Consider the following 23,069-nt stretch of genomic DNA (forward strand, 5'->3'; position numbering starts at 1 on the left):
CCTGAGTCGTGTTGTCTCTGGAAAAAAAAAGGGGCCATGTTTCTAATGCTGGATAACACTTTTTAATGCTTGAAATATTGCTTGAAATATTGCTTGAAATATTGAGTCCTAGTATAATGGATTCTTCCTCCATGTCACGGGGGAAGGCTCAGCACTAGTAGTTACCATTATGTCTACAAAAGATAAAACTAAAGTAACCTGTGTGAAAGCTTTTTGCATTTTTTTCTTTGCTCTTTGTCTTCTCAATCCCTCTGCCTTGTCAATGTTTTCTTATTTATTTGTTAATGTTCAATCTAATAAATTCTTGTTTTTCATAGGCCTTTACAGAACTTCAGGCAAAAGTAATTGATACGCAGCAGAAGGTGAAACTTGCTGATCTTCAGATAGAGCAATTAAATAGAACAAAGAAACATGCTCAACTCACAGACAGTGAAATTAAGAGCTTGCCTGATGACACTCCAATGTATGAAGGCATGGGAAGGATGTAAGTAAATGTTTGGTTCAGGCAGAATGCAGTCCTTGGAAGATTTACATGTCAGAGACGCAGGACCATAATAGAGGCATGGTGAGGATTTTGAGTTCATAAAGACTACTGAGGATTTCTAAATAACTCAGCAATTAGATTAAGAAACTACTTTTTACAATGCAGCTAGTTGCATCTGTCTCCCTGTGAACAGATTATAAATGTTAATTTTCTTACTTTTCAGGGAATTTTTTATTTAAAGGGGTACTCTAGACAGCAGGTCTTTTTTCAGTATCACTGGGGAGGGGGTGTATGAAGACAATGACCTTCATTTACCTCCTGGCTCTAGTTACCGCATTACATTGCTCCAGTCTTACAGTCTCTGGCCGCTCACGTCTCAGAATGAGCTTGATATGTACCTTTTGGCAGGCTCAATCAGCCATTCAGCAGCAGAGACGGGACCCTGCTGCAGCCGCTGAATGGCTGAACCGGTTTGCCAGTGTCACATCAAGTCCAGACAGAGTAAAGGTAAGACAAAAAACAAAAGGTGCAACAGCAACCCACAGGTGTAAGGGCTTACCGTATATACTCCTCCCAGCGTACACACGGTAAACACCTACTCTGTAGATATTAAAAATTAAAATATAATTTTTTTTTTTTTTTTTTGAAAAGCGAGGATCTTAGCAAACTGTTTGATCAAACAGAGTGTACCATGTTGCCACGTCAAGGCGTCCTCGAGACATGGTCCCTACTCTAGCATTTTCACACTAGCAATGGCCTCTCCTGGGCTTTAATAAGCCTACAACTGGGCAGATAGGAACCAAATTATCTCTTTTATAGCAGCTTTGGGACATGGGTGGAGTGCAGGCCAACAGGAGGTAGCCAAACCCCCCCCACATTCAACAGAAAAAAGGGACATTTTGGCAGCACATCTATGACTCTAAACAGATGTGCTGCCAAAATTTCCCTTTTTTTCTGTTGAATGTGGGGTGTGTGGCTACCTCCTGTTGTTCAGACTTAAAGCGACTCTGTACCCACAATCTGGCCCCCCCCAAACCACTTGTACCTTTGGATAGCTGCTTTTAATCCAAGATCTGTCCTGGGGTCCGTTCGCCAGGTGTTGCAGTTATTGTGCTAAAAAAACTACTTTTAAAGGGGAACTCTGGATAAGAAAAACTTTTCTATTAAAAGTACATTAAAAGTTACATTAAAAGTTATAAAGATGTGTCTATACAATGTATTACTGTATCCATACAGATCTGCCAGATTAAAGGAGAACTGCCACACTGGTAGCTGATAGTAATCCAGGAAGTGAAAAAATGGCCCCTGTGCCAATTCACATTGTCTCCTACTTCTGCTGCTATCCCCCCCCTAGGAGACAAATCTTACATGCCTCTATCTCACATTGTGTGTGTTTTTCTAATGATGCATACAGGGGGCAGGGCATGATCTCACAGGAGGCTTTACTGGATAACCCAATCCCCTGACTGATTCACCATCTCTGACTGAACAGAAGCAGCTGCTGCACTAGTTTTACTGATTGTAAAAGTCGTGACAACTCTGGGGAAAACTCGGGGGGCCAGAAGCTGCTCACTGTTCATTTTCAGGGGATATGACTTATGTTTCACTATAGTACATAAAGGTTTATGGATGTTTTGGTGCTGATTGGATCCCATTAAGAAATCCCATTAAGAAAGAAGAGACATAAAAAAATAAATATAAAAAAATTAACGTTCCAAAAGAGAAAAAAACGTGCTAGTAATAATTAGTTTTAGGCTATGTTCATACACAGTAAAATAAATGCAAAATACAACAGTAACATAGGTATAAAACACAACTTTATTTTGAATCCTATAAAGTGCTACATTAACCTTTATGTGAAAGCACACTGTAAAAAAAAAAAAAAAATCGAGACTTATGTTTTTCCAGAGACTTTTTACTTATTTTACTTTTGTATTTTCCTTTTATTTTACTGTGTGTGAGCATAATACCTAATGCTGGTTTAATAGCGTCAGTGTTTAGACATGCCCTACTTATAAGGCATGTCCACCCAGTCATCAATTTATTCTTGCATTTACAGGAAGAATACCTGAGAGATCTCACAATGCAGAAAACGAGGCTCTAGAATTGTTTTTTAACCCATCTTTCAGAATGGTGGACTTCTTAAACTCTGTGTTTATGAAAAGATTTATTTTTCTGTAGAATTTTCACTAGTACTCCTTCGTTTCCGTATTTATTTATTTTTTTTACAAAAACAGGCAATTTTCTCTTTACCATGATAAACATCATTTGCATGTTTACAGATTGCCTCAAAGCATTTACTTTCTAATAAACCAGGGCTGTGGAGTCGGTAAGCCGCAGCTCCGACTCAAACTCTGACTCCTGAATTTTATCAGGGGCCGGCCCAGACTTCAGCTCTTCATAAATGACCAATTGGACACCAGAGGAGTTATTTATATTTATCAAATTGGTGTAAAGTAGATCCGGCTGAGCAGCTTCTTCATAATGTCCTACATGATTCTGGGGCAACTTCTGAGTAAATAAGGGACATGGTGGCTGAAGACTAGCTGCATCCACTGCACGCACAGAACTCAAAACTAGACTACATGGACCAGGTGGTCCTTTTTCTGCTGACAGTCTTCTATGCTTCTAACTAAATATTCACCATACAAAAAGGAGACCTGCTAACAATGCTAGATACCGGTGATATAAAGGTCAGACATAGGCCCAGAATTATCAGCTCTCTGTCAGCGTCCGCGCTCCTGAATCATCATGGCCCCACAGAAACTACTCGCTCAGCCAGTCAGTGACTGCAGTTGTGTCCTGCCTCAGTCATTGATTGGCTGAGTGAGAGGATCGAGAGCTTGACGGGGGACCATCCCCTTTCCACCCTGGATTTTTCACTTTTGTCCAGAATACCCCCTTAATTTCTGTCTCTCTCTCTCTCTCACACACCCAAACGCAGCCTGCTGCAGCTATAGCGCACACACAGCCTACTGCATCCATAGTGCGTGCGCACACACACTCAGCTTGCTGCAATCATAGCGAGCACCCACAGTTTAGCGCTGCACTATTTATGGCTTCTCCTTCTCTACATTACACAGGATATCTTCATATTACGCTGCTGCTCATATTCAATCATCCAACACTAATGCCCCCCCACCCAAACACACACAATGGAATCTACCAGCTCAGAAACAAACTGCCAAATAGTGACCGACAAATTTTACCTGAACACCCTTATGTAATAGGGCCTGTGCTTTATTACTGATACGTGGAGAAGACTAAATGTATGTAAGGATACAAACCCACACACCGTATACGCAGCAGATACGCAACAAATACGCAGCAGATTTGATGGTGAAGATTTGATGCTGTGTTCAGTTATTTAGATCTAATCTGCTGCGTATTTGCTGCGTATCGCAGCAGTAAATACGCTGCGTATACAGTGTGTGGGTTTATACGCTAAGAGAGTGTTTTTCAGGCTTTAATAAATAAGGTCCTTAGATTGATAGAAGATAAAATATATTAATGAGGAACATTTATAAAATTCATATGAAAACTCATAAGATTTAGAATTTTTTTCTGTAATAAACAATTTGTATTTGCATATTACAAAATGCTTTTTAATATGAGATTTCTTTTTTAGGTTTATTCTTCAAACTAAAGTAAAAATTCACAGTCAGCTACTTAATAAACAGAAAATTGCAGATGACAAGATAGCTGACATAGAGGTTGGTACCTTTTTCTTGACTATTTTTATATAGCTATTAAGGGGACACTCCATGCCTCAATCTGCAGGACGTTTTTTTTTTATGATTGGGGTCTTTATTATTTATTAACTATATAATATATATACTGGACTCTGTGTTCTGTAAAAAATAAACCATACTCTCATGTTCTGATCCCCTAATGTGCTGGATTCCCACAGCAAAGCAGCTGCAAGTTGTAGAAAGAACCCAGGACATCAGCTATTGGGGATGAGGCCACGCGACTATGCTTTCTTTTTAACACCTTAAATGGTACCTGCATTAAAGGAGAACTCTAGGCAGAATCAATTTTTTTTATATGTTATCACATAAGCAATGTTAGACAAATTCCTAATGTACACTTATTATGGGTAATGCACATATAGTGTTATTTCTCTCTAGTATGAAAGTAGAAGTCTATGTAGAAAGTATGTGTAGTGGAATCACAGGGAGAGAGGGAGGGAGATTGCATGGGCACAGGGCAGCAAGGGGAGGGAGATGCATTGGGCGGGGGAGGATGATTACACTACTTAGACTTCTATAATTCTACATATACTTGGGGACAGGGCAGTATTTACCACTAGGCACCCGTGGTCCAGTGCCTTAGGGCAGCACCTTTCAGGGGGGCAGCACCAGGGAGCAGGGGGAAGGAAACAACTTTTTTTTTTTTAGTCTCCCAGCTCCTGGAGCTATTACCTATCAATCTACCAATCCTGTGGTGAGAATTCCTTCAAACAATATACAGCTGCTCTAATTACTGATTCAGTGGGGAAATTTTTTGTTTTAAGCAGCTAAAAACGCTATTCAGACAATGTTTCTACATTTAGAGAAATGCATGCTCCCCAAGATTAGTCGTCTTCAGGTTTAGTGCCGAAACTGTTAATACGACCCTGCTTGGGGGGGAATGGGGGATGGCTGGACTACCCCTCCTGTCCCTGCAGCAGAAAGCACAGGAAGGGCCCTGTTGTTTTTTACATGTAATTTCTACATATACTGTGCCCCCTGCTGCACCCTTCAGGTATAGACTGGGTTGTGACATATAATTTGTTTTTTTTAGAGAAATTAAACTATATGTGCATTTCCCATGATTAGTGTACATTAGGAATTTGTCTAACTTTTCTTATGAAATAACATATAAAATTTTTTGTCCAGAGTTGTCTTTTAAGGACCAGGACAATTTATATTTTTTTTCCCCCCTCTTCCTTGCCTTTTGTTAGCCATAAGTCTTTTATTTTACTATAGAGAGCCATAAAAGTACTTTTTTGTAGTACTTTGACACCTTTAGATTTTTTAATAAAATGTGAGATGAAACTGAAAAATAGAAATGCAATTTTGCTAATGTTGGGATTGTTTTCATGCTGTTTACTGTGTATTACAACCGACATGATATTTGTGTTCTTGATGTTGGTACAATTACAGTGATACTTAATTTAACCCTCTCCCGCCGCTGCACAGTATATTAACGTCGCTGCAGCCTATGCCTGGTGCTGCAGCGACATTAATTTACTGCACAGGATGACACAGGTGTAGGAGCTACGCCTTTGTCATCAGTGGCGGGTCCCGGCTATCAGTGATAGCCGGAGACCTGCCTCAACTCTCAGCACCAGAGCCACGCTCCGGTGCTGAGAGTTAACCCTATAGATACTGCAGGCAGCACGACCGCAGTATCTATAGGGCTCCGGAGAGACAATTCTCCCTCTACAGAGGGAGAATTGTCTCTCCGGTGTGCGTCGGGGCTCTGCGAACTGATCGCAGAGCCCCAATGGTAGCCATAGTTTCTAGCTACGGAGGCTGGCGGGGGTCAGGAGGCAAGGCAGGATGCACGCCGGGCGCGTGCCTGTCAGCTCTGCCGCCTCCCCCCCTCTCCCCTCTCTCCTCTGTCGCTGTCACAAGATTATGACAGCGGCAGGAGACATAGGAGGGACAGCGGCAGAGCGAGGGACATCAGCTTATGGGATCATTATGATCCCATAAGCTAATGTCCAATCACGACGTGGGCATTGAGGCATCAATGATCCCAGGTCGTGAAAGGGTTAAAGAAAAATATATATATATTTTTTTTTTTACCATATTTGGAATTTGGAACCCTATAACTTTATTCCACCCACAAAGCTGTTTGGGGGCTAATTTTTTTCCCTTCTGTCACTTGTTGTAATCGGTTCCTATGGGCAGTTTACACCAGTGTTTATTTTACACCCTGTGATAAATCTCCCCCTTTATGTTTTTGTGATACCAGTTTTGGTGACACATGGACTATTTGATCACTTTTTATTTTCTTTGGGGATGTGATTGGATGTGACCAGAAAAAAAGCTATTCCACAAATGCTGTTCACTGTGCAGGATCACTTAACATTATGGGGGAGATTTATCAAACATGGTGTAAAGTGAAACTGGCTCAGTTAACCCTAGCAACCAATCAGATTCCACCTTTCATTTTCCAAAGAGTCTGTAAGGAATGAAAAGTGGAACCTGATTAGTTGCTAGGGGCAACTAAGCCAGTTTCACTTTACACCATGTTTGATAAATCTCCCCTATATGTTTATTTTTTATTTACTTTTTAAAAAATTCCTTCTAAAACAGTGGTGTCAAATGTGAGGCCCTCCAAGTTGTTAAAAAAAATTACAATTCACATCATGGCTGGACAGCTAAAGCCCTTTTTCTAGTAGGAACTGTAGCTCTGCAACAGCTGGAAGGCCACATGTTCGACTCCTGCACACTAAAGGATTTGTATGAGCGATGACTTGATACTACAGTGGGGAAAAAAAGGATTTAGTCAGTCACCAATAGTGCAAGTTCTCCCACTTAAAAAGATGAGAGGCGTCTGTAATTTACATCATAGGTAGACCTCAACTATGAGAGACAAAATGAGAAAACAAATCCCGAAAATCACATTGTCTGATTTTGTAAGAATTTATTTGCAAATTATGGTGGAAAATAAGTATTTGGTCACCTACAAACAATCAAGATTTCTGGCTCTCACAGACCTGTAACTTCTTCTTTAAGAGTCTCCTCTTTCCTCCACTCATTATCTGTAGTAATGGCACCTGTTTAAACTTATCAGTATAAAAAGACACCTGTGCACGCCCTCAAACAGTCAGACTCCAAACTCCACTGGTGAAGACCAAAGAGCTGTCAAAGGACACCAGAAACAAAAATTGTAGCCCTGCACCAGGCTGGGAAGACTGAATCTGCAATAGGCAACCAGCTTGGAGTGGAGACATCAACTGTGGGAGCAATAATCAGAAAATGGAAGACCTACAAGACCACTGATAATCTCCCTCGATCTGGGGCTCCACGCAAAATCTCGCCCCGTGGGGTCAAAATGATCACAAGAACGGTGAGCAAAAATCCCAGAACCACACGGGGGGACCTAGTGAATGAACTGCAGAGAGCTGGGACCAATGTAACAAAGCCTACCATCAGTGACACACTACGCCGCCAGGGACTCAGATCCTGCAGTGCCAGACGTGTCCCACTGCTTAAGCCATTACATGTCCGGGCCCGTCTGAAGTTTGCTAGAGAGGATTTGGACGATCCAGAAGAGTATTGGGAGAATGTCCTATGGTCTGATGAAACCAAAGTGGAACTGTTTGGTAGAAACACAAGGGAGGAAAAAGAATACTGAGTTGCATCCATCAAACACCATACCTACTGTAAAGCATGGGGGTGGAAACATCATGCTTTGGGGCTGTTTCTCTGCAAAGGGGCCAGGACGACTGATCCGGGTACATGAAAGAATGAATGGGGCCATGTATCGTGAGATTTTGAGTGCAAACCTCATTCCATCAGCAAGGGAATTAAGATAAAACGGGGCTGGGTCTTTCAACATGACAATGATAAGCACAGCACACCGCCAGGGCAACGAAGGAGTGGCATCGTAAGAAGCATTTCAAGGTCCTGGAGTGGCCTAGCCAGTCTCCAGATCTCAACCCTATAGAAAACCTTTGGAGGGAGTTGAAAGTCTGTGTTGCCAAGCGACAGCCCCAAAACATCAGTGCTCTAGAGGAGATCTGCATGGAGGAATGGGCCAACATACCAACAACAGTGTGTGCCAACCTTGTGAAAACTTACAGAAAACGTTTTACCTCTGTCATTGCCAACAAAGGAAATATAAAGTATTGAGATGAAATTTTGTTACTGACCAAATACTTATTTTCCACCATAATTTGCAAATAAATTCTTACAAAATCAGACAATGTGATTTTCTGGATTTATTTTCTCACTTTGTCTCCCATAGTTGAGGTCTACATATGGTGTCAATTACAGGCACCTCTCATCTTTTTAAGTGGTGAAACTTTGGTGACTGACTAAATCCTTTTTTTCCCCACTGTATATAGCCTTACATTGATCAGACATTATCTGCTAGTATAGGCCTCAGGCTGCCATGACACTGGATCGACTCCCTATGATAGTGGTCAGGGCCGGACTGGGACTGAAAATCAGCCCTGGCATTTCAGAGCACACAGGCCCACTCGCTGTGCGGTGAAAAGTTATGTTGTAAGTGCAGCATGGCTATATGTTGTATCATCACAGTTAGGATCCTATTAAAACTTAACCTTTAATTTATGTTAAAAAATACCAAACACCTATTGTGTACAAAAAAACCTCCACCATAAAATACTTGGACCCAAAGTCCACACACCTACATATAAAGTATCAGCCTATACAGACACCGGTCAACTCCATACAATAGGTTAATAAATAATGAATAAATTCATAATGTAAACCACCTTGATAAAATGTGGATAAAATATGTCTGTAAATAGGCTAATACATAAGAAGAGCAGATCAATATATGTGGATAGGTGGTGGGAGTAACAATCCCTATAGATCCCTAGAGGTGCACCACACTACCCCTGCTCGCTCAGGGTGATCGCCCTAGAAAGGACAGCCCCCTACCCCGCACTACCCCTAACGCCACTCACTGTGCAATATCCCATCCTAAATACATCACGGCCATGACTGGAATTACAGATAATAACACAGTAAATGGGGTCAGAAGCTTCTGTGTCTGTACTGTGTAGCGGTGCTGCAGTTACAGGTTGTCACCACTACACAATGTACAGAGACAGACTGCTTCCGACCCTGGTCACCGTGCTGAGTTTAACACCACCACCACATACTGACTGTCACCACATACCCATGTCGCCACTGAATGAAATCCACTTTAAAAAGACCAATATCCCCTTATACAGTCACCATATAGAGGTAGACCCAGCTGCAAACAGGTTCTGTACACCATATAGATTACAGTGCAGTTACATCAGGTGACTCACAGGGGATGTTTTCTCTGATTAGAGTTCTTCACTTTTAATTTTCTTCTCCATCTGCCCTGGGCCATTAGAACTTCTCCAAGCTACAAATACACAGAATCTGCCAGACAAACATATTAGGCTCCTTGCTCTGGCACCCAGTGGCGGATTAAATGTACCCTGGGCCCCGGGCTGTCCACCCAACCTGGGCCCCCCCCCCCAGCCACCCCAGCAGGCTGTGTGGGGTATATAAGAATACAGAGGTCTGAGGGGGATCAGTATATAGAAGTGACCCCAGAACATCACTAATAGGGGATAGGGGGGATGTTTTTGTTCTATCCCCTATTAGTGATGTTCTGGGGTCACTTCCCTGCACTGAGCCCCCACAGATCTATGTATTCTTATATGCCACAAAGAATCCAGTGTATAATGCACCTAGGACCAAACTACAACAGCTACATGCAGTACAACTCCCAGCATGTACTGACAGTCTGCAGCCCTCATAATATGCTGGGAGTTGTAGTGCCTGCAGTTGTAGTTGGGTTCTAGTTTAAAAGTTTTCGCTAGTGTACTGTAGTGACCCCGGGGCTGTGTCAGTACACTACCGCAAACAAAACACTGACCCATTTAGACCCCAATGGTACACAGGCTCTGCACACTATAGGGCTGGGTTCACACTATGTATATTTCAGGCAGTATTTGGTCCTCATGTCAGGTCCTCATAGCAACCAAAACCAGGAGTGGATGGAAAACACAGAAAGGATCTGTTGACACAATGTTGTAATTGAGTGGATGGCCGTCATATAACAGTAAATAACGTCCATTATTTCAATATAACAGCCATTGTTTTAAAATAACAGCAAATATTTGCCATTAAATGGCGGCCATCCACTCAATTACAACATTGTGTGAACAGAGCCTTTCTGTGTTTTCTATCCACTCCTGGTTTTGGTTGCTATGAGGACCACAATACTGACTGAAATATACTGTGTGTGAACCCAGCCTATAAGTGATTACAGTGCAGTTACTAATGACTCACAGGTGACGTCTTCTCCGATTGCCGTCGCTCACTTTTTCCTTTCCTCTCTATTTGGCGCAGCATCATGAAGACTTCTCCGGCCCCAACTCAACTGCAGGCGGGGAGCTGGGGGTGACTGGGGAAGGGAGGCAGCTGGGGCGACAGGGGGAGAAGCTGGGGCAAATGAGGCCGGGGAGGGGGGGGGGAAGCTGGGAAGGCAGGGAAGCAGCAGGGGGTGAACATGATGGGGGTAGCAGCAGGGGGAGAAGATGATGGGGGTAGCAGCAGGGGGAAAAGATGATGGGGGTGGCAGCGGGAGGAGAAGATGATGAAGGGTAGCAGCAGGAGGAGAAGATGATGAAGGGTAGCAGCAGGGGGAAAAGATGATGGGGGTAGCAGCAGGGGGAGAAGATGATGAAGGGTAGCAGCAGGGGGAGAAGATGATGGGGGTGGCAGCAGGGGGAGAAGATGATGGGGGTGGCAGCAGGGGGAGAAGATGATGGGGTGGCAGCAGGGGGAGAAGATGATGGGGGTAGCAGCAGGAGTAGAAGATGATGGGGGTGGCAGCAGGGGGAGAAGATGATGGGGGTAGCAGCAGGGGGAGAAGATGATGGGGGTAGCAGCAGGGGGAGAAGATGATGGGGGTGGCAGCAGGGGGAGAAGATGATGGGGGTATCAGCAGGGGGAGAAGATGATGGGGGTGGCAGCAGGGGGAGAAGATGATGGGGGTGGCAGCAGGGGGAGAAGATGATGGGGGTAGCAGCAGGAGTAGAAGATGATGGGGGTGGCAGCAGGGGGAGAAGATGATGGGGGTGGCAGCAGGGGGAGAAGATGATGGGGGTGGCAGCAGGGGGAGATGATGGGGGTAGCAGCAGGGGGAGAAGATGATGGGGGTGGCAGCAGGGGGAGATAATGGGGGTATCAGCAGGGGGAGAAGATGATGTGGGTGGCAGCAGGGGGAGAAGATGATGGGGGTAGCAGCAGGGGGAGAAGATGATGGGGGTATCAGCAGGGGGAGAAGATGATGGGGGTAGCAGCAGGGGGAGAAGATGATGGGGGTGGCAGCAGGGGGAGATGATGGGGGTAGCAGCAGGGGGAGAAGATGATGGGGGTGGCAGCAGGGGGAGATAATGGGGGTATCAGCAGGGGGAGAAGATGATGTGGGTGGCAGCAGGGGGAGAAGATGATGGGGTGGCAGCAGGGGGAGAAGATGATGGGGGTGGCAGCAGGGGGAGAAGATGATGGGGGTGGCAGCAGGGGGAGTAGATGATGGGGGTGGCAGCAGGGGGAGAAGATGATGGGGTTAGCAGCAGGGGGAAAAGATGATGGGGGTAGCAGCAGGGGGAGAAGATGATGGGGGTAGCAGCAGGGGGAGAAGATGATGGGGGTAGCAGCAGGGGGAGAAGATGATGGGGGTGGCAGCAGGGGGAGAAGATGATGGGGGTGGCAGCAGGGGGAGATGATGGGGGTAGCAGCAGGGGGAGAAGATGATGGGGGTGGCAGCAGGGGGAGAAGATGATGGGGGTGGCAGCAGGGGGAGAAGATGATGGGGGTGGCAGCAGGGGGAGAAGATGATGGGGGTGGCAGCAGGGGGAGAAGATGATGGGGGTATCAGCAGGGGGAGAAGATGATGGGGGTATCAGCAGGGGGAGAAGATGATGGGGGTATCAGCAGGGGGAGAAGATGATGGGGGTGGCAGCAGGGGGAGAATATGATGGGGGTGGCAGCAGGGGGAGATGATGGGGGTATCAGCAGGGGGAGAAGATGATGGGGGTATCAGCAGGGGGAGAAGATGATGGGGGTAGCAGCAGGGGGAGAAGATGATGGGGGTGGCAGCAGGGGGAGATGATGGGGGTGGCAGCAGGGGGAGATGATGGGGGTGGCAGCAGGGGGAGATAATGGGGGTGGCAGCAGGGGGAGATAATGGGGGTATCAGCAGGGGGAGAAGATGATGGGGGTAGCAGCAGGGGGAGAAGATGATGGGGGTAGCAGCAGGGGGAGAAGATGATGGGGGTAGCAGCAGAGGGAGAAGATGATGGGGGTATCAGCAGGGGGAGAAGATGATGGGGTAGCAGCAGGGGGAGAAGATGATGGGGGTATCAGCAGGGGGAGAAGATGATGGGGGTATCAGCAGGGGGAGAAGATGATGGGGGTAGCAGAAGGGGGAGAAGATGATGGGGGTAGCAGCAGGGGGAGAAGATGATGGGGGTGGCAGCAGGGGGAGAAGATGATGGGGGTGGCAGCAGGGGGAGAAGATGATGGGGGTGGCAGCAGGGGGAGAAGATGATGGGGGTGGCAGCAGGGGGAGAAGATGATGGGGGTATCAGCAGGGAGAGAAGATGATGGGGTAGCAGCAGGGGGAGAAGATGATGGGGGTATCAGCAGGGGGAGAAGATGATGGGGGTAGCAGCAGGGGGAGAAGATGATGGGGGTAGCAGCAGGGGGAGAAGATGGGGCGGCATGGAGAGCAGCTAAGGGGCAAGGGGTACAGCCGGGTGGCAGGGGGTATATTCGGGCGGCAGGGAGCCAGGGTGAGCTTCCGGCAGAGAGAGCAGGCCGGAAGCTCACAGTGCAGCCCCGCGGTGCCCGAACTTCTCTGCTTGGCGGCGCGCAGGATGTGACGTCATCACGCCGCCAGGAGAGAAGTACGGGCACCGCAAAGACGGCAAGGAGAGAGGGGGCGGTGCCGCGGCGGACTCCGACGACAGCGCGCCACAGCAGAACATCACTCGGGGGCCCATTGGGCCCCGAAAGTGATGTGCTGCTGGCGCTGCTATGCAAGATCTTAATGTGGGCGGCGCGGGCCCCCCCGGAGCCTTGGGCCCCGGGCGGCCGCCCAAACCGCCCACATTATAATCCGCCATTGCTGGCACCATCCTCTCTCTACAAACTGCACATCTGAATTGTCCCCTTACACCCTCATTTAGTGGGTAGGCGGACTCTGTGACCCCCTTATAGTATATGCCCCCCTCTATTGTGCCTACTTATAGATGTCCCCCTCTCTGTATCCCCTATAGTATATGCCCCCCTCTATGTAGCCACCTTATCGGTGGCCCCTTGTTCGGTTTTCCATATAGATGGCCCCATGTGCATTTACTTGAGAGCCCCCCCTCTGTGTAGTCCCCCCGATAGTAGATGACACCGTCTGTGCATCCCCTATAGTATATGGCCCTGCTCTCTGTAGCCCTTCCTTATAAATGGCCCCTCTATGCATGCCCTATTATGTACGCCCCCCCCGGTTTAGTCCCCCTAATTGATGGCCCCCTTGTGTTGTCCCCTTTATACATGCCCCTTATAGATGGCCCACTTATAGATGGCTCCCCCTGTGTTGTTCCCCTTATAGATGGCCACCTATTTTGTCCCCCTTATAGAAGTTGTTCCCCCCTTATGTTGGCCCCCTTGTCTCACAATAATACATTATACAACTGGTGCTGTTTATATACGTCAGCAGTGTCAGTAAAAAAACTATATCAAAAATACACAAATAACACCAGCACCTGTTTAGTAACAATGTAACCATTATAACAAAGCAGTAAAATATAAAAAATAGAAAAGTGAATAAAATTACAGAAAGACACTTGTATCAATCTTGTCATTCAAGCCTAATGGGCATATAGCATCAGCCCACTGGGCTCCTCTTCTCAGTAAAGCCTTGTGTCTATCACCACCTTCTACTTTTCATTCTACTGTTTCCAAACCTAGGAATCAAGCGTGGACACCCTGCTCCTGTAACCGAATTAACATGTTCCCTAAACCTTACATATAGATCCTGAATTGTCTTATCACTATAGAGGGAACTGCATTTGCATATGACCACATACACCACATAAAAGGACTGACACGTGATAAACTGACTCCTCTCCCAATTCACCTAACTTAAAGGGGCTGGCCACTTTATTACTATAGTAATATTGTTCAGTGTACAGTATTAGTAAGTGTACTCACAGCCCTTACGGACAGGGGCTCCCTATGTACCTCATACAGCTAAAATCAGACTCCCCTCCTCCAGGCTGGGCTGCCCTGCTCTGTGGTGGTTTGGTCCATAAGATTGCTTACATGGAGGAGCATGTGACCATGCCCCGCCCCCACTGTCCACAACTGAGCCTGTAAATGTCTATGGTGGACACTGGGGAGTGGGGCATGGTCACATGCTCTTACATGTCAGCTATTTTATGGACTGAAACAAAACAGAGCAGGGCAGCCCAGCCTGGTGAGGAGGAGTCTGATTTAAGCTCTATGAGGTACACAGGGAGCTGCTGTCTGTATATACAGTGAGCACACTTACTAATACTTTGTACTGACCTATTTTACTATAAAGTGGCCAACCCCTTTAACTTTTATTATACTCATGTTAGCTCTGTAAACAGTGGCAACGTGTAAAATTAATGGACCATCTCGACTCTCACGTCAAGAAATTCCAGCCATTGGTTGACGTAGACTTCATGTTCATTTTATTCGGCTATACGGGGCAAAAGGGAAGTTCCACCTATAGGTAATATTGTTGTCCCTTATTGTGGTTAGAAGGGGGCGAAGAAGACGTTTCTGAAAAGTTAATCCAGGATCTGGGAATGGCTGTATAGGTGCTCCATCAAACTCAGTTATTTCTGGCTGTGGACATTATACGTTCCTTTAGCTGTAAGTCATGGATGCAACAAATTACATTACAGGGCGTTCCAGAAGTAGGTCTCGGTTTAAGTGCCCTGTCAAGCTTCACCTAAGCGGGTTCCCCTAAGATTGAATTAAAGTTTGCTTCTAGTGTGACATAGAGATCACCACGGGTGGCTTCAGGAAAACCCTGAACTCTGGTATTACGTCGCCCCTGTTGTTTAAGTCCTCAATATGTCTTTGCATATCGCTTACGGCGGAGGTCTGAGAACTGACAGTTGCTTGCAGTTGGGCGATATAGCCTCTAGTAGCATCATGATCCTCTTCCTGGGTTTCCATTCTGTATGTAATCGGCATAATATCTTTCCTCACTTCCGAAATTCCGGCCTTACATGCTTTTTTAATTTCCGATGTCAGGGAATGGAAATCATTTTTAGTAGGAAGTACAAATAAGAGCAGTCGGACATCTTGTTGGAAGCCACCCCAAATTTAAGAGAGTCATTATTAGAGTCCTGCGGCAGAGACCATACCCCAGACTGTAAATTATCCTCATCCAATGGGTACAAGGGATCTATGGGGAAAACATGAATCTCAACCTCCGTGGAAAGTAGGTTTTACGTGCTCTGATGCAATTTATCAGTTCTGTGAGGTTTAGGTTGAGAGGCAGTAGCTAAGAGGCGGCCCTTAGCTTCAGCTCTAGTCACAATATGCTGTGGAGGTTTGGGGGTACCGTTTGAGGCCTGAAAGGGTTAATGTAAGGTACAATGTGCTTAGGCCCTGTTTAGAGACTGGGTCTCCATTAGACTGTGCAGGTGTGTGAGGCTGTACAGTGTGGCTTTGCTTCTTGCCCAATGGCAGCAGCACCAGACCCTGGGGTAGGGGAGCAGGGAGATGGAACACACAGGAGCCAAGATGTCTGTCCCACGTGACAAGTCGTTTCCCCCTCGCTCTTAATCAATTGGAAAGGGTGACAGGGTTTGTCTAACCTCAGCGGTGGTGCTGGGTCCCATGGGAGAGCAGCAGGGTGGTGAGCTGCTGGACCGCTGAAGTGACTGTCCCACATGATAGCAAGATGGCGCCGGAGCTTTCGCACCTGAAGGTCCGGGCCCGCAGGGGCCTGCAGAGGCTGCCTCCCGATCCATGTGGAGGTTCCCCTCAGCACTTCTTCGAGGGAGGGAGGCAGCAGAGCAGGAGCGGCTTTACTCAGTCTCCTAGGCACTGATAGAGGGAGACTGGAGGAGAGAGGAGCTGCAGCACCCAGCCACACGAGGTACCCCTCTATAAATTCAGCCCTCAAACCAGTCCCGGGGGTAGAGGAGAAAGCTTGGGGGTTCCCCTGGAACTTTTCCCCATGAAAGGGGAGCTCAAGCAGGGATTGGGCCTTCTGCAATTGCTGCATAGGACAGGGGCTCTCCCCTACAAATCTTCTCCTCCATTGGCTGCTCGCACGGCCCCCCCCCCCCCCCCCCCCCACACACACACACACACTATATCATTATTTAGACCGCACAACGCACTCTGTAAAATAAATAAAAATTAAACCAGAATTGCTGTATTTTGTCAATCCATCTAAGAAAAAGGTTCTAGACATAAGCATTTATGTTATTTTGGTCTAAGAACTTGTCTAAGCCTGTCTTAAAGCCCTCTACTGTTTTTGCTGTGTTCAGATCCTGGGGTAGACATTTCCACAGATTCACTGTTGTCATGGTATAAGAAGGTTAGTCGCCTCCTGAGATTGAACCTTTTTTCCTCCAGGCGGAGGCAGTGTCCCCTTGTTTTTTGAGGGGGTTTTACCTGGAACATGTTTTCCCCATATTTCTTGTAGGGGCCATTTATATATTTAAATAAATTAATCATATCTCCCCTTAAACGTCTCTTCTCCAGACTAAACAAATGTAATTCTTTTAATCTATCCTCATAACTAAGATGCTCTATTCCCCTTATTAGTTTAGTTGCCCGTTTTTGTACCTCTTACAGATCTAGGACGTCCTTTCTTTGAATCGATGCTTAGAACTGAACTGCATACTTCGGATGAGGCCGCACCAAAGCTTTATAAAGCGGTAATATTATATCCCTGTCCCTAGAGCCCATGCCTGCTGGTCTTCGAAGCAGCTGATTGAACCTGTGTGCTGTTCTATATTCCATTATCTTTGAGTACACCCAGATCCTTCTCTACCAGTGACTCTCCCAGTTCAACTCCCCCTAGGACATATGATGCATGTGGGTTATTAGTACCCAGGTACATAACTTTACATTTATCCACATTGAACCTCATTTGCCAAGTGGACGCCCAAACACTCAGTTATATGCAGTACTATATGTGTGTGTGTATATGTATATATATATAATATATATATATATATATATATATATATATAGACAAATAGTAGCGGCACTCCAAATGCTTCAGTGAAGATAAAGGTGATTTATTTCATGAACAAAAACAACACAGCAGCGATGTTTCAGTCCTATCAGTAAGGACTTTTTTCAAGCTAGTGAGCGCACACCCCTTTCGGGGTTATATAACACACAACACAGGTGCAATCAATTAGACACATCACATGATCGGCAAAACTTTTCAAAAAAATCATTTCAGTGTAATACATATCAAGTGCATAAAATATTGCAGAAAATATATATAGATCTTCTTCGTGTAGATACAGTGTCCTTATGGGGACCACTTCGTGTCCCGAATTAGTGCCAAAGTCCATATGTGCAAGCAGTCATTTGTGCAAAAAATATCCTGGAATATCCAGAAAAGTATTACATAAAGAGATGGGCGACAGTGTTCACTCTCTATTTTTCTGGATATTCCAGGATATTTTTTGCACAAATGACTGCTTGCACATATGGACTTTGGCACTAATTCGGGACACGAAGTGGTCCCCATAAGGACACTGTATCTACACGAAGAAGATCTATATATATTTTCTACTTTTGCAATATTTTATGCACTTGATATGTATTACACTGAAATGATTTTTTTGAAAAGTTTTGCCGATCATGTGATGTGTCTAATTGATTGCACCTGTGTTGCCTGTTATATAACCCCGAGAGGGGTGTGTGCTCACTAGCTTGAAAAAAGTCCTTACTGATAGGACTGAAACGTCGCTGCTGTGTTTTTGTTCATGAAATAAATCAACTTTATCTTCACTGAAGCATTTGGAGTGCCGCTACTATTTGTCATATATTTAGCCAAGCACCATAGGATCCTGGTACTTTTGCTGGCACCCACCTGGATTATACCGAGTGCTGCGATTTGTACAAATATATATATATATATATATATATATATATATATATATATATATATATATATATATATATATAATTTTTTTTCCTGTTTTCATTTGAAAATAGATTAAGGCTATGTTCACACTGCGTATGATTCTGTCCGTAGTTCGTACGCCGCCGTACATGTGCGGCTGAAACTACGGGCGTGGGAAAAATCATGCGGCCGGATGCGTACGAACCATGAACATATGCCTGTAGTACAGTTATGCTTCCCTAGCTTGATTCGAAGCGATCTGAAACAGGTCATTTACTTGGAAATCTTCGCCCAGCCCAATAAAACTCACAGAACCTTTTGGATCGAAAAATCAAGTTCAATTTGGCTGAAATAAGTACTCCGTACGGGACCGCAAGGAAATCCACGGCCGTGAGTTGAAACATTTCCGTCCTCAAACAATGGTCTTGTTCATTTTTTACGGCGCCGTATACGTTTCGGCTGTAAGCTCATACGTAGTGTGCATTGTGCGGGCGTATATCGTATACTTTCTAGCGAACGCATCAACCTCAAAACTACGTGCGTATATTCGCGGTTCGCACTACGGACGGAAAGATAGGCAGTGTGAACATAGCCTAAAGCTGCAATGGAGGTCTCATATCCCTAATTGCTTCACTTTAAAATTCCTCTTAGGCAACTACCAGGGAAAATAGTGTGGTAATTTATGGGTGACATAGGAAGTAACAGGGCATGTTTTCAGTTCAACTGTTTTCATAAATCTGCTCCAGTGTATTGATTTCACATTAGATCATTTTGTGTCTGTATTTTAACAGTTATTCATTTACATTTTGCAGCAAAAAAAGTCGTATCTGGAACGAAGTGTGAAAGAAGCTGAAGATAACATTAGAGAAATGCTAATGGCTAGAAAATCAATGTGATAGGAGGAAAATGTTCCTGTATTCCTGAACAAGTATTAAAATAATTCAGAAACATTCAGCCTTAAGACTTTTTTTTTTTTTTATGATGACTTTTACATTTTGTGCCCATGTTAAACTATTTAAAAGGTACAGTACCATTAACCCCTTAACGACCGTGGTCGTTTACACCCTGCAGTCGTTAAGAGACAAGGCGACCCCGCTCTGAACCGCCGTGGTGCTGCATGTAGCCTGGGACTGCGGCTATCACCAGGCACGGTCCGTTCGCCGCGCCTGCTAATTAAGTATTCGAATGCAGCTGTCAAAGTTGACAGCTGCATCTGAATACTCTTGAAGCCCTTCCATGGTGGTCTAGTGGGGGGATGGCGCCCCCCCTGACCTTGTAGAGGAGCGATCCCCGCGTCTGACACCAGCCGGGGTCTGCGCCGTAATAGCACTGATCCCGGCTCGGCATCTCATGGATCTATGGAGTACAACTATACTGCATAGATCTCTATGAGAGATCAGTGTGCATATACTAGAAGTCCCCCAGGGACTTCTAGTATATGAAAAAAAAAAAAAAGTTGTATTAATAATTCCCTCCCCTAATAAAAGTTTGAATCACCCCTCTTTTCCCCATTTTATAAATTTTTGCGTTATCGCCCAAACTATTAATTTACTTATTTCCTGATCTAGCACGGTAAATAGCGTAAGTGCAAAGAAATTCTAAAGTGCAAAATTGCGCATTTTTGGTCCCATCAGATCCAGAAAAATTGTAATAAAAAAACGATCAAAAAGTTGCATATTCGCAATCAAGGTACCAATAGAAAGTATAGATCATGGCGCAAAAAAATGACACCTCACACAGTCCCATAGACCAAAGCGCTATAAGTATGGGAATAGAGCGATTTTAACCCCTTAAGGTCAAAGCCAATTTTCGATTTGCGCTTTAGCTTTTTCCACTTTGTTTAAAAGACCATAGCACTTGCATTCTTTCACCTAGAGACCCACATGAGCCCTTATTTTTTGTGACACCAATTGTACTTTGCAATGACGGACTTTATTTTGCCATAAAATATGCTGCGAAACCGGAAAAAAATAATTTGCGCTGTCAAATTAAAAAATATAGGAATTTGTTTTAATTTTAGGGAGTTTCGTGTTTACGCCGTTCACCCTGGGGTAAAACTGACTTGTTATGCATGTTTCTCAAGTCGTTACGATTACAACGATATGTAACATGTATAACTTTTTATTTTATCTGATGGCTTTTAAAAAGTTCAAACCGATGTTAACAAATATATGTTCCTTAAAATCGCTCTATTCCCATGCTTAGCGCTTTTATCCTTTTATCCTTTGGTCTATGGGGCTGTGTGAGGTGTCATTTCTTGCGCCATTATATGTACTTTCTATCGGTACCTTGATTGCGCATATGTGACTTTTTGATCGGTTTTTATTACATTTTTTCTGGATTTGATGCAACCAAAAATGCGCAATTTTGCACTTTGGAATTTTTTTGTGCTGACACAGTTTAGTGTGCGAGATAAGGAATGTGATAATTTAATAGTACGGGCGAATACGTGCGTGGCTATACCAAATATGTATGTTTATTTATTATATTTATAAAATGGGAAAAGGGGGGTGATTTGGACTTTTATTATGGGAGGGGATTTTTTATTAATAAAAAAAATGTTTACTTTTTTTTTTTCATTAACTAGAAGTCCTCCTGGGGGACTTGTATATACACAGCACTGATCTCTCATAGTGATCAATGCTGTGTATATACACAGCAATGATCAGTAAGATCAGTGATAAATTGCTGTGGCCTGCTGCAGGCCATAGCAATGTATTGCCGAGCTCTGATCAGCGTCATTGTGACGCTGAGGCCCAGCACGGGCAGAAGGACGGATCTCCCTCCGCTATCACATCGCAGGGGGGAGATCCGACCCGCTAGACACCAGGGACGTGCGGCGCAAAGCCTCTAAATGTAGCTGTCAGGTTTGACAGCTGCATTTAGAGGCTTAATTAGCCGATGCTGCAACAGGACCCGTGCCGGCTAATAGAGGCGCTCCCCGGCTGCAGATATCAGCCGTGAGCGGCGCCGTTCAGAGCAGGGTATCAGATACGTCATGGGTCGCTAAGGGGTTAAGGAACATTTTTTAAAAGAATTGTGCTTTTTTTCAATTTCACCACACATTTTTTTTTTTTTTCTGGTTTTGCAGTGTACTTTATGAAAAAAATTCAGCCTGTCATTGCAAAGTACAATTTGGTGGTGCAAAAAATATGGGCTCTTGTGGGTTTCTAGGTGAAAAAGTGCAAGTACTATGGCCTTCTAAGCACAAGGAGAAAAAAACAAACGGTCTTTAAAGGGTTAAAGGGGTTATCCACTGGAAATCTTTTTCTTTCAAATCAACTGATATCAAAGTTTTATAGATTCGTAATTTACTTCTATTAAAAAATCTCAAGTCTTCCTATACTTAATAGCTACTTTATGTAATGCAGGAAATGTTTTATTTTCAGTCTGACACAGTGATCTCTGCTGCCATCTCTGGCCGAAACAAGAACTCTGTTTCAGTTTTCTATAAATACCCCTGTCTCTGCAAGAGATGTCAGCAGAGAGCACTGTGTCAGACTGAAAATAAAACATTTCCTGCATGAAATAAGTATGGGAAGATTTAAGATTTTTTAATAGAAGTAAATTACAAATCTTTATAATTTCTGACACCAGTTGATTTGAAAGAAAAAGATTTTTGCTGGGCAACCCCTTTAACCTCTTAAGGTTGCATGACGTACCGGTACGTCATGTGTCCGCAAGAGGTGTTCAGAGCGGGCCGTGCGGCGACCCCACTCTTAACTGCTGCAATCCCTGGTTTCGCGTGTAGCCCGGGGCCGCGGCTATTAGCGGGCACGGTCGGCAGCTGTCGAAGTTCACAGCTGCATCCGATCACTTGTATGCAGCCGTCCCTGGTGTCTAGTGGCGGAGATCGCCCCCCGGGACGTTATCCTGGAGGAGCGATCTCCATGTCTAATACCTGCCGGGGTCTTCGCCAAAATGGCGCTGATCCCGGCTCGGCACTTGTCAGTCAGTTTTACCCCAGGGAGAATGACGTAAAAACAAATACCCCCCAAATTAAAAAAAAAAATCATTTTTTGTTCAATTTCACCACACATTGAATTTTTTTCTGGTTTCGCAGTGTACTTTATGCAAAAATTCAACCTGTCATTGCAAAGTACAATTAGTGACGCAAAAAATAAGGGCTCATGTGGGTTTCTAGGTGGAAAAATGCAAGTGCTATGGCCTTTTAAACACAAGGAGGAAAAAACGGAAACGCAAATTGGCTCCGTCCTTAAGAGGTTAAACCAGTGCTCCTCAATTCCAGTCCTCAGGCCTCACCATCAGGTCATGTTTTGAGGATTTCCTTAGTATTTCACAGGTGATACAATTATCCTCAGTGCATCAGGTATTATCACAGGTGTGCTTTGTATGGGATATCCTCAAAACATGACCTGTTGGTGAGGCCTGAGGACTGAAATCGAGAAGCACTGCTTTAAACCCTCATTTGTGCATAAGGTGTTTCTTGACTTGAATACTTAAAGGGCAACTCCACATAAGGAAAACTTGTTTTCTATTAAAAGTACATTAAAAGTTTTATAAAAGTGAAAGTAATACATTGTATAGACCAGTGCTTCTCAATTCCAGTCCTCAGGCCTCACCAACAGGTCATGTTTTGAGAAGCACTGGTATAGACACATCTATATAACTAAATCAACAGTAGATGTGATATAAACAAAGTTTGCAATTTACATTACTTTTTTTTTAGTTATCATGGAAAACATGGCACTTC

At 44.6% G+C, this 23,069-nt stretch overlaps 1 protein-coding gene across 1 annotated transcript in view; it reads left to right on the top strand.

The window, feature by feature from the left end:
* Positions 1 to 19,305, top strand: part of PFDN1 (prefoldin subunit 1) — a 37,796-nt gene extending 18,491 nt beyond the window's left edge. The window contains exons 2-4 of the mRNA XM_069954185.1: positions 318 to 484; positions 4,113 to 4,197; positions 19,168 to 19,305. Coding sequence (XP_069810286.1) covers positions 318 to 484; positions 4,113 to 4,197; positions 19,168 to 19,251 — 336 coding nt within the window. The 3' untranslated portion in view covers positions 19,252 to 19,305. The remainder of the gene's footprint in view (positions 1 to 317; positions 485 to 4,112; positions 4,198 to 19,167) is intronic.
* Positions 19,306 to 23,069: the final 3,764 nt, after the last annotated feature.

This window comes from Dendropsophus ebraccatus, chromosome 1, assembly GCF_027789765.1.
Source record: "Dendropsophus ebraccatus isolate aDenEbr1 chromosome 1, aDenEbr1.pat, whole genome shotgun sequence".
In the NCBI taxonomy this organism is placed as follows: Eukaryota; Metazoa; Chordata; class Amphibia; order Anura; family Hylidae; genus Dendropsophus; species Dendropsophus ebraccatus.